This window comes from Micromys minutus (genome assembly GCF_963924665.1).
Source record: "Micromys minutus genome assembly, chromosome: 4".
NCBI lineage: Eukaryota > Metazoa > Chordata > Mammalia > Rodentia > Muridae > Micromys > Micromys minutus.
Genome location: NC_137973.1, coordinates 64,452,780 through 64,467,057, shown reverse-complemented (window position 1 = coordinate 64,467,057; position 14,278 = coordinate 64,452,780). Strand labels below are relative to the sequence as shown.

Here is a 14,278-nt window from a genome sequence, read left to right as displayed (position 1 = left end):
TGTGGAGACCTCTTATTTCACTAGGTTCCTTAATGCAAAGAAAGAATTAATGGGTGGAAATCAGAAGAGGGAATACGTTGATTAAACTTTGTAAATAGCAATTACAACCATTTGTCATACAGTGAGTTGTCTTGGTAACAATAAGCTGGGTCATCTCACAGTGCTGACATCCACATGATTCCCATTCAGACTGAAGACTAATACCAAATCCTGTTCAAAGTCTAAAAACTTAGGATTCTATGAGCATGTTTTTCCGCATAAGAAGACACAAAGCACTTTGCATTCAACTTTTTGAAAGAGAAAAATTTAATATATTTTCTTATTATACATTTCCCCTAAATTACAAAGTTGACAGCTGCAAATATATTCTGCTACAAAGCTTTCTGTAAGTAACATCTCTATAAGAAAATACATCTCATTAACACTTCCTGTAAATAAATTATTTCAAATAATAATTTTTGAGAGGGTGAATATAAGGGGAATAATGTGAAAACTAGGTTGTAGGTGTCATTGCTATGTAGGAAGTTCTGACCAAAATGTTTCATTTTCACATCACAAAGCTTAAACCACAAAGTTTGCTCTTCGGTGAATTAGCTTATGAGTTGTGCTCTAGCGGACACACGCAGAGCACAAACCGTCATCATCCTGACAAAACGTGTGTTGGAGGCTGAAACTCAAAACTACACTGGATTTTGAGATTACAGATGGGATGTAAGTCAATCACAAAAGTGATGTGCTTGAGAGCTTAAGCAACAGCAGGTTTCACTTTCCTTCCTTCCTAGCTTCCTTCCTTCCTTCCTTCCTTCCTTCCTTCCTTTCTTCCTACTTTCTTTCTTTCCTTTATTTTTCCTTTTGTCCTTTATTCACTAAAGAATAATAAAATGGTTTCAGGGAATTTTTACAGATTAGAGATATGTTATTACCTTTTAATTTTCAATAGTTTCAGAAAATAGGAACTATATCTTTGGCAATGAAATACCAATTCCATAGAGAGGTTAGTACACAAACTTCTGATGACATTGTCACTCTAAAGCTTAGGGAGGGGACTGGTTCCTCTCACATCACCTGGTGTAAAGGAATGCATTCTGTTAAATCCTCTTATATTGCAATTATCTTATAGCCTCAAAACCATGAAATATTTTGAGGCTGGGGAGGGTAAGCTGCATTGTCCAGAGCTCACCTGCATGAGAGCAAATCTCAATGAGAGCCTCAGTGTTACTTCTGGAGCCTCTGATAGCAGTCCTGCCAATTTTCCTGTGCTTCAGACATGTGACCTCAAAGCCTGGGCAAAGGACAAGGTTCCCTCTACTTTCCTGCTGTGCTCCACATAATACAGATATCACTCAAGTCTCTAGTGTCAGCATCTCCCTACAGCTCTCCAAGGACAAATGTATTTATCAGTCTGTCACATGGAGGTATGTAAAAATGGTGGCAAACAGTCCTGACTCCATTATTCATTCCCAACCCATGTAGACATCTTTAATGGTTTTGAAATCTGTGAAAATTCTGTTCTGTGCTTATATTGCACTAGACACAATGAAAGGCTCCAACCTGAGTAAGCATCATATTAGTAAGGCTATTCTTTATTAATTCAGGTGAAATTACATTTTTGAAACAGAAATGTGTGGTCTAAAGAGATACATTTACCCTTTCCTAGCCCATTGCCTTAACCACTTGGCTACAACTACTGGTTGTTTACCCTTTTCTAATGTCTAAATGACATACCAGTATCTTAAAGTGATTTGGAAAATTCTGATTACCTTTCCTCTTGTCTACCAAGACCTTTATTGGAGAAAAATCAAAGAACAGTTTCCAACTTAAAATGTGATTTTTTTTGTGATGTGATTAATGATGCTGAATATTTTCATTAGCTTTCCCCATTTTAGAGATTCTCTTATGTCAAGGGAGAGTGAGAGTAATTTATTAAACTATAGCTTTGAGTAGAAATGTGGCTTTAAGTTATTTTTATAGCCATTGCCAATCTGAGGAAATGTCCCCTCCGGCTCAAGCCCAACTCTTGGAAAGTCGCATGGTATCCATCAGGAATTTCCATGGTGTGCTTTCTTTTAATAATAGCATTTTCACAAATGTGTACATTATTTACATAAACGAGGCATAATGGAAACACTGGTCCTGCTTTGGTTGTCACTGTCTCTACTGATTTCACTCCCGCCCTCTTCTGCTCCACATTCTTACCACATTCTTCTTCTTCCGCATTCCAACCTGGATTTTCCCAAATGCCATAATACATTAAATACACAAATTCACAGTCTGTTGGGGATGACTCTTCCCGTGTGTATCAGATCTTCTGGCACACGTGGAGTCTGGCTTTGGAAGAGTAGGTGGCATCTTTCCACACTTTGCAGGACAGGCCCTTTGCACAGTCACACCTCTGGAAAATCTCTAACCCATGGGAACCCTTCTTTCGTTGTTTGGTACAGACTTCCCCCTGATGGAGCACTGGTTTGCAGATTTTGGTCCAGAAGTGGCGAGCACAACAAAACCCATCAATGCAGTCTGATGACCGCAGGCAGGGGTCTCCTTCGTGTCCTACAGAAAATGAGGTCAAGGTGATTACAAGGGTTCTTGGGAGCAATTTTTACTTTACAATCAGAATCACAGAGATACTTTCACTTACGTTACCCTGCATTATGTTGCACTAATGATGAAAAGTCTTAATTACCAGTTTGTTCTCTTCACACTGATAAGTCTGCCTTTGTCTTTTTCCATTATCTATCATCTGCATATGAAGTTGAGTGAACAGCAGAATTGTGTTCATACCTAGTTTTTCATATTCTTTTCTCCTATTTCTCTCTGTGTGTTTATGTGTGTGCGCACATATGCATAAATTTTTCCTTGCATGGGAGTGTGTGGGGGGGAGGTGCGCATGCGCAAGTGCATATGTATGAATGAATCTGAGAGACCAGATTGTGTTGGAAATCATCCTCTTTCACTGTCTTACCTTATTTTTGAGACAGAATTATAAAATCAAACCTAGAGCTAACTGATAAGGCTAGACTTGCTAGCCAATTCTCTTGTGAGGCTGGAGTCACAGATAAGCTGCCATCCACCACCCAGCATTCACAGAAAAAGGGGGATTGAAACTCCCGTCCTCATGATTGCATGGTGAGCACCCATGGAGTTGACACCCCAAACTATACTATAACATTAGATATTTTCTTGATAGTTTTCCTCTACGGGGTTAATTGAATATCAAAAGAGTTGGTTTCAAGCTCATTAGCTTGATGTCTATTCAACAGGTGACTCAAGAAAACTGCAATTTTCAGGGACTTTTGACGTCATTTATCAGTTGAGTCCGGCTGTGGAAGCAAAAGCAGTAGCACATACTATTTAGGGCATAGAATTGGTCACATGTATGGTAGCTGAACTGAGAATTACGAGGGGTTGATCAGCTGCAGGAATTCACTACCACATTTAAGACAAGAGAGCCCCCCAAGGAGCAGGTGATGTCAACATTCATGGGCTACATTCATTAGTCAGAACCTAAAGCTCTACCTGACAGAAGTTGAAGACTGAAGGAAACATAATCTTCCAAAATACCAGTGAAGACTATGAGAGTAGGAAGCTGTTTAAACCCAGTCAAATGCATCTGAAAAGGAGTGCTGAGAAATACGGCCTACAGGAGCCATGAGTCAGAACAGAACAAACAGACGTCATCCAGCCTAGCTCAGGACCACCAGGCTCAGGGTCAACCAAGAGCCTATTTTAAACTATGTGAGATTACAAATCTGGGTATTGTATGCACACACACACACACACACACACACACACACACACACACACACACAAAGAATAAGTCACCAAATAGCTCCCTCCCACATACATCTTGGCTGCACTGATTTCTGTTTCAGTATAAGGCAGGGGTTGTGAAACTCTGTTAGTTGCCAGATTGCAAATACATTAGGGTTCTGAGGCTCTAATGTCTCTTATGGCTCTTCACTTTTATTCTACTGTAAAACTCAGCCATAGAAAAGACATTAAAGAACATGTACAGCTGTAGTTTTATGAAGCATATTTAAGTGATACAGATGAGTTTCAAAGGTGTGGCCACCCATGGTCTCCACCATTCTAGATGTAACTATTTCCACTGTAAGATTTTGCTGCAACTCATAAGCCATGCCAAACAAGATTTCTTGCCACTTATACCAAGAACATTTGGTACTTAGTTACACTGAAAAAAAAAAGAATTTGATTAATGCTATGACTTAGATTTCTGTTGCAATGAGGAGAGACACTCATATAATGCCAACTATATAGGAATTTGATGAAACAGAAAAAGATATGAGAAAATAGGGTTTTGGTAAATACAGAAAAATAATAAATAAAGATATATTATTTGCCAATATCTTTAGTTTTGTACAGATGACCACTAGCAGTCCAGGCTATAGCAACTGGGGAGACCTCCTAGATATTGTCCCTTTAGAAGATAAGAATATATTTTGTGGTGAAATAAGCTATGGAAATAGTATGATTATAAAAGAAAACTAAGTTTTCACATGAGGACTTCCCAGAGCACTTCCGTGCATCAAGAACAGGGGAGAGGCTCTGTTATAAAATTCTTTAGAACCCTGGATATTTTAAAATATGTACATCTTGAAAGATGAATTATACAGATGCACTTGGAAAAGGCCTCCTTTGGGTATATCATAAAATAATTTCATACTACTCAAATTTTATTATTGGTGAGTAGGAGAACTCTGAAATGTTTCCATAGGAAGAAAGGGACTTTATACTCATGCATAACCCTCTATAAACCTTGCTTCTTATAGACTTGTCTATGGATTGATTGCTCAGTGAAGCCAACTTATTGAATCTTCAAAGGTGAAAAAATGGCTGGTAATTCAATTACCTGCAGCAATATTTCCTCATGTATTTTTCACAGTGCTTTACTCTTTGATAGGTTTGGACCAAACAGGATTGTTTAGACTCCTTAATAAGCAAGGGATGCTTAGAAAATAGCATGGCAGCTCAGGCCTTTCTCATTAGATATACTTTCTAGCAATTCTATGAAATCTTCAAAATTAAATATCGATGCAATCAACTTAAATTATTCATTTGTGAACATTTTAATAATGGATTCATAGAACCAGAATGAATTATTGATGCTTTCTCTTACTTCTTTATGAAAGAAAGAGTGGACAGCCATGGAAGTATAGGTAGTTCTACCTTTTATATGAGGCATCTTGGAGTGTGGCCTTCCTAGATTCTGCCATCCCAGGTCATGGTTGGAATAGTGACCATGGTTCCGATCTCTGTGCCGAGTGCCATCCAGAGCTGGGATATGTGGGGTCAGGATGCTCTCAGTGACTGGGATACAGATGCCTGGAAATGGGAACATAAACAGATCAGTTTAACTCTATGCTCTGTGATGTTCATCCTATTCATGTAAGCAAGACATCCATGGGTCTGTTTCCTAATCTACCTGCTATGTATCTCTGTAACTGCTGTACATTTTCGTTCACTCACTTATTGGGGATAGAATACTTTGGCTCTGGAGCCAAGCTTCCTAGATCTGGATTTTGCCTCTTTCAAGATCAAATGACAGCATGCAAACAACAAAACAGGAATAGAAACGGACCGGACCTTACTGAATTATTGTATATACAAGCAAAGAACTTAGAATAGTGACATTGTGGAAAATTAATTCAGTATATGTTGTATTATTTTTTAAAGTCATCTGGCAAGTCACCTGCTAAGGATCGATTGTTCCTTAAGCAAAACAATCTCAGTCCAGCCTACACACTTCTTAAAAGGTGTGAAGTCTTTCTTTCTCCCTTCAGTTCCTTTGTGGTTCTCACAACAGGTTTCTGCCTGGAGGCCAGAGCAGGCATGACAATGAGTTGGTCTTCTTTAATGACTTAACTTACGTGCTTCTAACTGCTTTGTGCAATTTCTTAAACAAATTGTCAGTTCACTATTAAGGCTGAATAAATTTCTGCCTGCCATTTCATTAGGGTTAGGTGCAGCCAGGGTACAGGTGAGAGTCTGTTGTACTTGGTGGGCCAGTCACCCTCCTCAACTAATAAGGCTGTCCCGGGACATCTTGAATGTAATAACTATAACACAAAATTCTTATGAACCTGGTCAGTGGACTCGCACCTGCACTGCCTGCCTTGCCATCCACAGGTTTAGTAAACAACACATTCAGCGACTCTGTATGTAACACTTCAATTTTGCAATAGCAGAAATCAATGTAGAACATAGTCCAGAAAGTGGCCAGACACAAAGAAACCTAACATTTAGAAGGTGACTCTGGTATCTCCTAGTACACAAACCAAGATCCAAAACCTCCCAAATACTAAAAGGTTTATAGCTCAGGGGCCTGGATAAAGAAAAAGCATTAGACACCTTTCCATATGGGCTTTTAAGAAAGAAAGGCATGTTAACACTTGGTACGTCTCTTACCATTATTGCAGCGGGTACCAGGGCAACACATCCCATCTCTATGGCATCGTTTTTTTTTCCTCCGACAGACCATGCAGGCTGATGATCCCTGGTGGGGACTGTGGCAGTACCTTCCAACTTCGCATTCCTTATCGCTGCTGCAGGGGTAAGCCTGTCATCAGGTGGAACAGCACAGAAAGCAATGGGTAAGGTCTTGGGACTTTGAAAAGGCACTGAGGACCAAACCTGAAGGGAATCCATGTCATATTCAAAGTGCCTGAATGAGATACACCATTGTGTGCAGTTCTGAACACTGGTTCTCCAAGGTGACCCTTAGCTGATGACTTTGTAAGTACTGGCTTTTGATGGTGACAAAGATGAATCTGAGAGTAAACTTTAAAGTAAAAAGTACCATGAAATTAACATTGCCCATACATTTTCATTGGCCTATGCTAGAATTAGGATTTATAGTTTATACCAATAGGTCCCTACTATAAAAACAAACTCAGAGGCTGTTATATTGGTGGCTGCCATACTGGCCCTAATGGCAGAACACAAGAACAACCTCACCACTCCATTCTCACCTTGGGTGACTGGGATGGGGCGGAGGCAGAAACAGAAAAAGGGACCAAGGTTTGTGCTGGCAGTGAAAATGTGTTAGCTGCCCAATCAGATAAGAAAAAACTTCTCGTAGTCTCTGCCTGTGAGAAGGGCGAGAGCAACTCTTCCAGTATAATTTCAGAAACAACCTGTTGAACACATTAAACAGTGACATCCCCCCAAACAGAACAAAGGACCTTACCCTCATCCCTACTTCCTCCACAGAGCAACAGCTGGATCTGCATAACCAGAAAGATGCTAGACTTTGGTTCTCCAGAGTTTTCACAAAGTCCAAAGAGTCCCTGCTCACACAACCTCCTCTCAGAACTATACCTTCAGTTTGTTCAGAAAACACTGTTTATTAATGTATTTCTCTGCCAACCAGTAAGTCTTGAAAGTTACCTATGATGTGTTTGATAGTAATTCAGGAGATAAAAGTAAAATATAAACTTTGGTTCTGTATGCCTTGCCTTTTAGAGTTCCTGGATCAGTTGACATGTATCTATTCGAAGACTGTAATGTCACACAGTGCAATTAGATTTAGAGCATTGAGACAAGCCCTCTGTTTTTAACTTTTTTTGAAATAAGGTCTAATTATGTACCCTGTGTTTGCTGGAACTCACCACATGAACCAAATTGGTGTCTACTTTTAACCTTCTGACAATACTCCTGCCTCTGTCTTGAACTGAGATTATGAGCAAGCATTACTAGGCCAACTGTCCTTTTGTTCTATTTTATTTTTCATATTTTCAGACTAATCCACTAAGTTTTAACTACAGATGCAAATCACATTTTTAAAGCTCTGATCTTTGCTTTGACGTGTGCATAAATGGTACAAGGATGAAACTGTATAAAATGTGTCTCTAAAATAACTACTCTGGTCTCTGTGCATTCATTATGAAAACCCACTTGATGTCCTGACCCCACAATTAACTTATTTCCTTTCTTTTTCTCCCTGTCTCTCTGTCTCTGTCTCTCTCTATCTTGCCCCACTACCCCCTCTCTCTCCTCTCTGTCACATTCAACTAGAAAGAAGAGGAAGAGATGAAGTTTTTGTGTGAGCCTCAGGGGCAAATAGATTTTATAATTACAATGTCTTATTTACCCTTGAAGGTAGAGCACAGGGAGCCACTCCACTGTGAGAGCGATTGTAAAGACCTGCACAGTGGCAATGCTCTGCAGAAATATAAGAACTGCTATTCTTTGTCCACTATACGGTTTCATTAGTAAACTTTTGAGCATCTGAATGAAGCTGAATTCAGAACAGTAGACTGTTTTTCAGGAAGCCAACACTGATGAAAACAAACCGAATGTCACTTCCTGCCTTGCCACACTCTTTCCCCTTGAGCAGTTTACCCTCTTCCTATTTAAGCCCATTAATTCTAATTGAAACACAAGTCACATGTTTCTGATTCATTTACATTCATTTCACCAAATTGTTTTGCAAGAAACATTTGATGTCTTACAAATCTTCCCTTCCTCAAAAATAGGACATGCTTTCTCAACAGAAACAAACATGTGCCACCTAAAACATCATGTGCTCCTTACAGCTCAGCAAATTCTGAGTCCATTCTGAAGAAAAGGGACATGGGGTCCCATCCACACAGAACAGACTAAACTAGAGAGCTGATTGCCAAACATAGCTCATTTATACAGGAAACTTCCAGAAGGGCACTTTTGTCCTCATCCTTAGTGGAATTTGGAGATGGATTGGAGACTCTGTTATACAATAGGGTTCATCTGAATGGCTATTCTATATAGAATTTTACAGAGATGGGTCTGGTTAACCTTGGTGTATGGTTGTTTCATTTTGTAAGTTTCTGTAATAAAGTTTGTTAAAGAATAAAAGTGGTACATGTAGTAATGCCATGTCAATACCTGGTGCTCATTTTTATCTAAAACAAACTCCGTGATTAGACATGCAGTTCAATTATGCTCCTGTATGTTTGCTCCTTACTTTAAAGTAGAAATGGTGCAGGCAAAGAGAATATTTTTATAGCATGAAATATTACAAACATTGTGTGCTTGGAACTCAGTGCCCATATAAAAATTCTAGAAGGAATAGTATGAAAATTTGAGAGTAGTGTTTAATCGTTTTAAATACAAACATGGCTTCTCTTAAGCTTAAAAATCTCTTGGCTTCAGCAAGCTATATAGTCTGATATATGAATATGTATGTACTTCATAAATCTTTTCAAGAAAAGACACAGTTTGAGAGGATAAACTAAGTTTGAGAGAAGCAAGTGATATTTAAAGACATGCCTTGCCTTAGAAATTTAGCATCCTCAGCACAGACTTACTGAGGCATAAGGCCTTTTTAGCCCAACATCATCAAAAAACAAAACAGGAAAATATAGGCTCCGACTTATTAACAATGATACCGAGTTTCATCGCTGACATAGAACACTTCAGTAATGAATTCAAGACAAGGTATTTTAACACTATCATGAGGGCTTGGTCACTTGCCATTTCATTGGTGTTCTTTTCTGTTTGTCTTTCTATGATTAAATTGTTTCACAGTAGGAGAGCAAGAAGAGGAACAGGTAGACAGAGACAGGGCCTACTATGACATGAGGCCTTGAAGAATTAATGGGAATAGAAATGAATGAATGGACTTCTGGTAAGAAAAGTATGCATATATAAAATGACCAATTAGCAAGTTTTACAAGAAAATATCTTTATTTCCCAATTACCTTGGTCTCAAAAGGCTGTTACTTGGTTCTCACTTGATGCTTTCTTCATGGAAAACATGAAATAAGTTTGAAAAACGTATCCAAAGTTTTAGTTTAATGTCAATAACATGCTCACCTGACCCTGTTTTAGAGATTTAAAAGTACAAGGCTGATATGCTTTCTACTGTAATGGTTTACAGAAGGAAATCGTTATGGCTTTGCTGACTTGGTCTTTGGAAAGGAGATACTTGTATGAGAGGACTAGGGCAGTCTACTGGAAAATCAATCAAATGTAGGAATTAGAGTGAGACTTGTATTCTCTTCCAGAACTGATTAAAAATCTCATTTTATCAATATCCACAATCATTCACTATCTAGAATCAGGCAAGGTTATGATGTAAATTAACTAGGGACACCTAATAAAAGGAGGTAATTATCCACAAATTAGTATGAGTAGCTGTAAATAAGAGAGCTGTCCAGAATCATGCTAAAAAATGAAAAAAAAAAAAAAAAAGACATGGGTCTTAACACCCACCCCACCCCTACATTCTAAAAATAGAGTTGTTTCATTCTATAAATAATAGTGTTCATTATTACCATGACAGGAACTATAAAGCAGGAGGGAAGAGAACGCATTGAACATAGCTTGAATTGAACTGTCAGAAATCAACATTTCCTTATAATATAAAGATTTGAAGTCCTGATGTGCCAGGGTGGGTAAGGGAGTGTTTCCCAGGGGAGGGGCTGTGAGGGGAGACAAGGAGAAGTGATCTGCAATCAAGAAGTGAGTCAGAAATCAACAAGTGAGGAAGGAAAGAAGGAAGAAAAGAAAGAAGGAAGGAAGGAAGGAAGGAAGGAAGGAAAGTCCATTTCCAATGTGCTAGCTTATAATCAATATTTACAGTTCTAGCAATGAAATGAGGAAGAGACACGGAGTAACTTTTTGAAATACATAATGCAATCAGTGGCAAAGGATTTTGAGTGTACTGAGCAAGGTTGGTCACTGGTGACCTCTGTGCTGAAACCAGAAATTAGAAAAGCAAACATCTTTCTAATGCCAACACCCTGTCCTGGCATAGTCATGAAAAGACAGAAAACTGGCTGGAAACACAGCCAAAGCTATGACAAGGATTGCAGTTCTAGACAAGTTTTAGCTGAGTGTAAATCAGAATTAGAAGCAGAAGACTTCCATGTAAATGATGACAAACAGAACTCTAAGGAGCAGAGCAAAATAAAATGCATCTTTTCCATCAGTTCCTGGGATCATAAGGAATATGGCTTCAGGTTTCACTACAACACTAACCAATAAATAAGCCAACAAACCTTTGGCCACAACCAACCTTCCATGTTCTAAAAAGAACACTATTTGTCCTTTTTGGTGATGTGGGGAGAGAAAGAGACAGAAACATCACACACTGTTCATGTGGGGTGGCTGGCCACCCATCCAGATTCTTGCAAGATTGACCTACTTTTGTTGTTTTAATCTAGACAGTCCTTTGTCCCCTTGAGCACTGTTTGTAACTAGCACGGAAGTTGACTGGAGCCAGGAAAACCTCATCAGCTGGGCAGGCAGAAGACAGCCTGCAGGGGTGAAGGGGAACAAACCAGCTGTGCAAATGAAAAAAAACAAAACAAAACAAAACAAAAACATTTGAGTGGATAGAGGGTGAAACGGTGAAGGGCTGGAGACAGGAATATATCTTGGGGCTCTGATGTCAAAGCAGAGCGAGACTGGCCATCACACTTGAGAGACCACAGCCTTATCCTAACTCCTCAGAGGAGAGATTAATTTCCCAAGTTTTGATGCTCTACCAAGTAGACTTGTATGTCCATGAGAACATAAGGCATGCTGCTTCAAAGGCATGCATTTCAAAACTGCATATGAAAATTGCATCATGGGAATGCTGTGTGGAAACACCTCAGTCTGGCTATGTGGGAGTATTCATTATCTCCTTTGTCCATGATGGCAAAGCATCTTTGAGGACTCGTGGATATCAGGTTGGGGGAATAAGCTATATTAAATTTGAGAGAAAAAGTTCAGATTTGCATGGTGTGCAGAATCTGAACAGCTATTTGTCTGTTGACTCAACAATCTGAAGACTGAATCTATTGTCTTGGTCTTTGTGGACTGATTGCAAGTTATCTCTCAGGTACTTTAAAAAGCTAGATCTGTAACCACAAATGTTTTGCTAGCATTTTTTTTTTTTTTTGGCAAATGTTTTTGGCAAAAAATATGCATGCCTTTTCACATTTAATATCTAAAATGCATAAATGTGTTTGTTTGACTAATACAGTGTTTAGTGTTAAATATGTTGTAACATTAACCTTATAATAATTTAATATGGTGAAATAAATACATATAAAATACCATTTTTATTATAAAATTAATTTTGGTGTATTTTTTTATGAATATTTCTTCTTTAATTAAATACCATGGATTACATTCAGTTAAATGTTGAAATACCAAAGTCATTATCACAACTTTGAATGCTTGGCTTCCAGATTTTCCATGATTTCATTTAAGAATTATAAATAAGGGCCAGGAAGATGTCTCAGCCTTTAAGGGTACTTGCCACCAAGAGTGATGACCTGGCCTCCATTCCTAATAGTAAAGATCACAGACTCCCTCAAGATTTCCTCTGACCTCCAAATGTTTATGTACAATATGGTACATGCATACTCAGTCACACACATAGTGAATAAATAAATAAGCAAATAAATAAATAAATTTTACAAAGTCAATGATAACACAAAGAAAATAAGATTTTAAGACAAAGTATTAAAATTCAGACCAAAACTTGAGTCAGGTGCTATAGGTCTATAATCCTAGCAGTAAGGAGGCAAAGCTAGAGTATTAAAAGTTCAAGACCAATCTTGACTACATGATGAATTCAAAGCTAGTGTCTAGACTATGAGATCTTCCTACCCCCTCCAAATATTTAACATAAAATGCTTAAGAATGTTGCCTATATTTTCATCTATAATGTGTTAAAAGCTCATCAACTCAGACTTAACCTTAGGTAATTTCAAGAACAAAAATCATGGATATTAATATATGGAATATCCATGGAAACTAAAGTAACTAAAATAATTTGTGCTTCTGACATTACTAGGAGGCACAAACTCACAACAAATTCTCTCACCCTCTGGCCCTTACAATCTCTTCTGTCACTCCTCCTCAATGTTCCATGAGCATTGGGTTCAGATGTTGTTTTGTAGTTGTTTTGTTGTTTTGGGACAGGGCTTCACAACTATATAGTTTGGTTGGTAGTGGTATGACTGGTTGTGGGTTTAGCTAATGCTCTCCATATATTACAAAACAAAACAATAACCAAAAACGTTTTCATGATGAAAGATGAAGATTCCACTTGTACCTGAGGATTAAGAGCTACACTCACAAAGTCTCACTAACATGACTACCTAAATATGAGCTGAACAAGTACAATAGACCTGCCAAAGTAGAAAGAAAAAGACCATGAAGCTTCAACCTTATGCAAGGCTAACTACAGCGAATGAAAGAATGCTCAGAGTAAGAGCAATAGTCTTTCCATAACTAACTACCTAATACCAAATTATCACACCAGAAAGCCTAGAGTCAAGTAACATTATAATGTCCAAGTATGTTATATATGGAGATATATGCAAGTACATATACACATATGCATGGAACAGTAACCAATAAAAAGAGGTCATGAATTTAAAAGAGAATAAGGAAGGGCCTATGGAGAGGTTAGGAAGAAGAAAAAGATATAGAGAAATGATGTAATTATAATCACAATAAGAAAAAAATAAAAGTAAAAAATCCACTAACCAACAACAAAACAGCCATGGAATCAACATGGCTGAATCAACATTAAATTTAGTTTCCTAAGAATAATAAAAAATAATGTGTGTGTGTGTGTGTGTGTGTGTGTGTGTGTGTGTGTGTGTGTAGTTCAGAGACAGCCTTATAGAGTTCTAATCTCCATGCACTTTTGCAGATTCCAGGGACTGAACTCTGCTTGCCTGCTTACACAGCAAGTTCTATTAATGTCTGAGCTGTCTCACCATTTATACCTCTATCCTTTACCTTTTGAAATGATAAAAATCAGTGGCAGAGTTTGCAAAACTTCAAGTAAAATTTATATTACTTATTATTAGATAATATTTTGCCTAAAAGTCATTGAACTTGTGTATAATGAGTCATGTGGTCTAATTAACACATTTGCTTCTTCACAGGCAATCATTTTTGTTAATATTGTTTTCCCAATCATATTCTATTCAAATTTAGTATGATTTTCTAAAATTCTATGATTCCAATATAGTAAGAAATTCTCAATATTTAATGAGTAAATTCACTTTCCTAAAAGTATGTCATTAGTGTATTTCATGTTGCATTTCATTGTACACTCTTCTAGGCTCTTTGTTCCCTCATCAATTCTGCAACCTAAAGGTTTAAATGTAGATTTGGAGTGGGAGATAATGCATGTCTTACTCACTACATGTACACAACTGAGTTTGCATCTGCCCATTTTGTTAGTGTTCAAACAAGACCTCAGCTCCAACTTCCTCAAAACTATTTACAACCATCTACTGAAGTAACTAGTATAAGAGAATTAAAT

At 37.9% G+C, this 14,278-nt stretch overlaps 1 protein-coding gene across 1 annotated transcript in view; it reads right to left on the bottom strand.

Annotated features, from left to right (window-relative positions):
* Positions 1–360: 360 nt before the first annotated feature.
* DKK2 (dickkopf WNT signaling pathway inhibitor 2) overlaps positions 361–14,278 on the bottom strand; it is a 94,755-nt gene continuing 80,837 nt past the window's right edge. The window contains exons 2-4 of the mRNA XM_080915661.1: positions 6,427–6,577; positions 5,188–5,343; positions 361–2,550 (exon numbers count right to left, since the gene is read on the bottom strand). Coding sequence (XP_080771787.1) covers positions 2,300–2,550; positions 5,188–5,343; positions 6,427–6,577 — 558 coding nt within the window. The 3' untranslated portion in view covers positions 361–2,299. The remainder of the gene's footprint in view (positions 2,551–5,187; positions 5,344–6,426; positions 6,578–14,278) is intronic.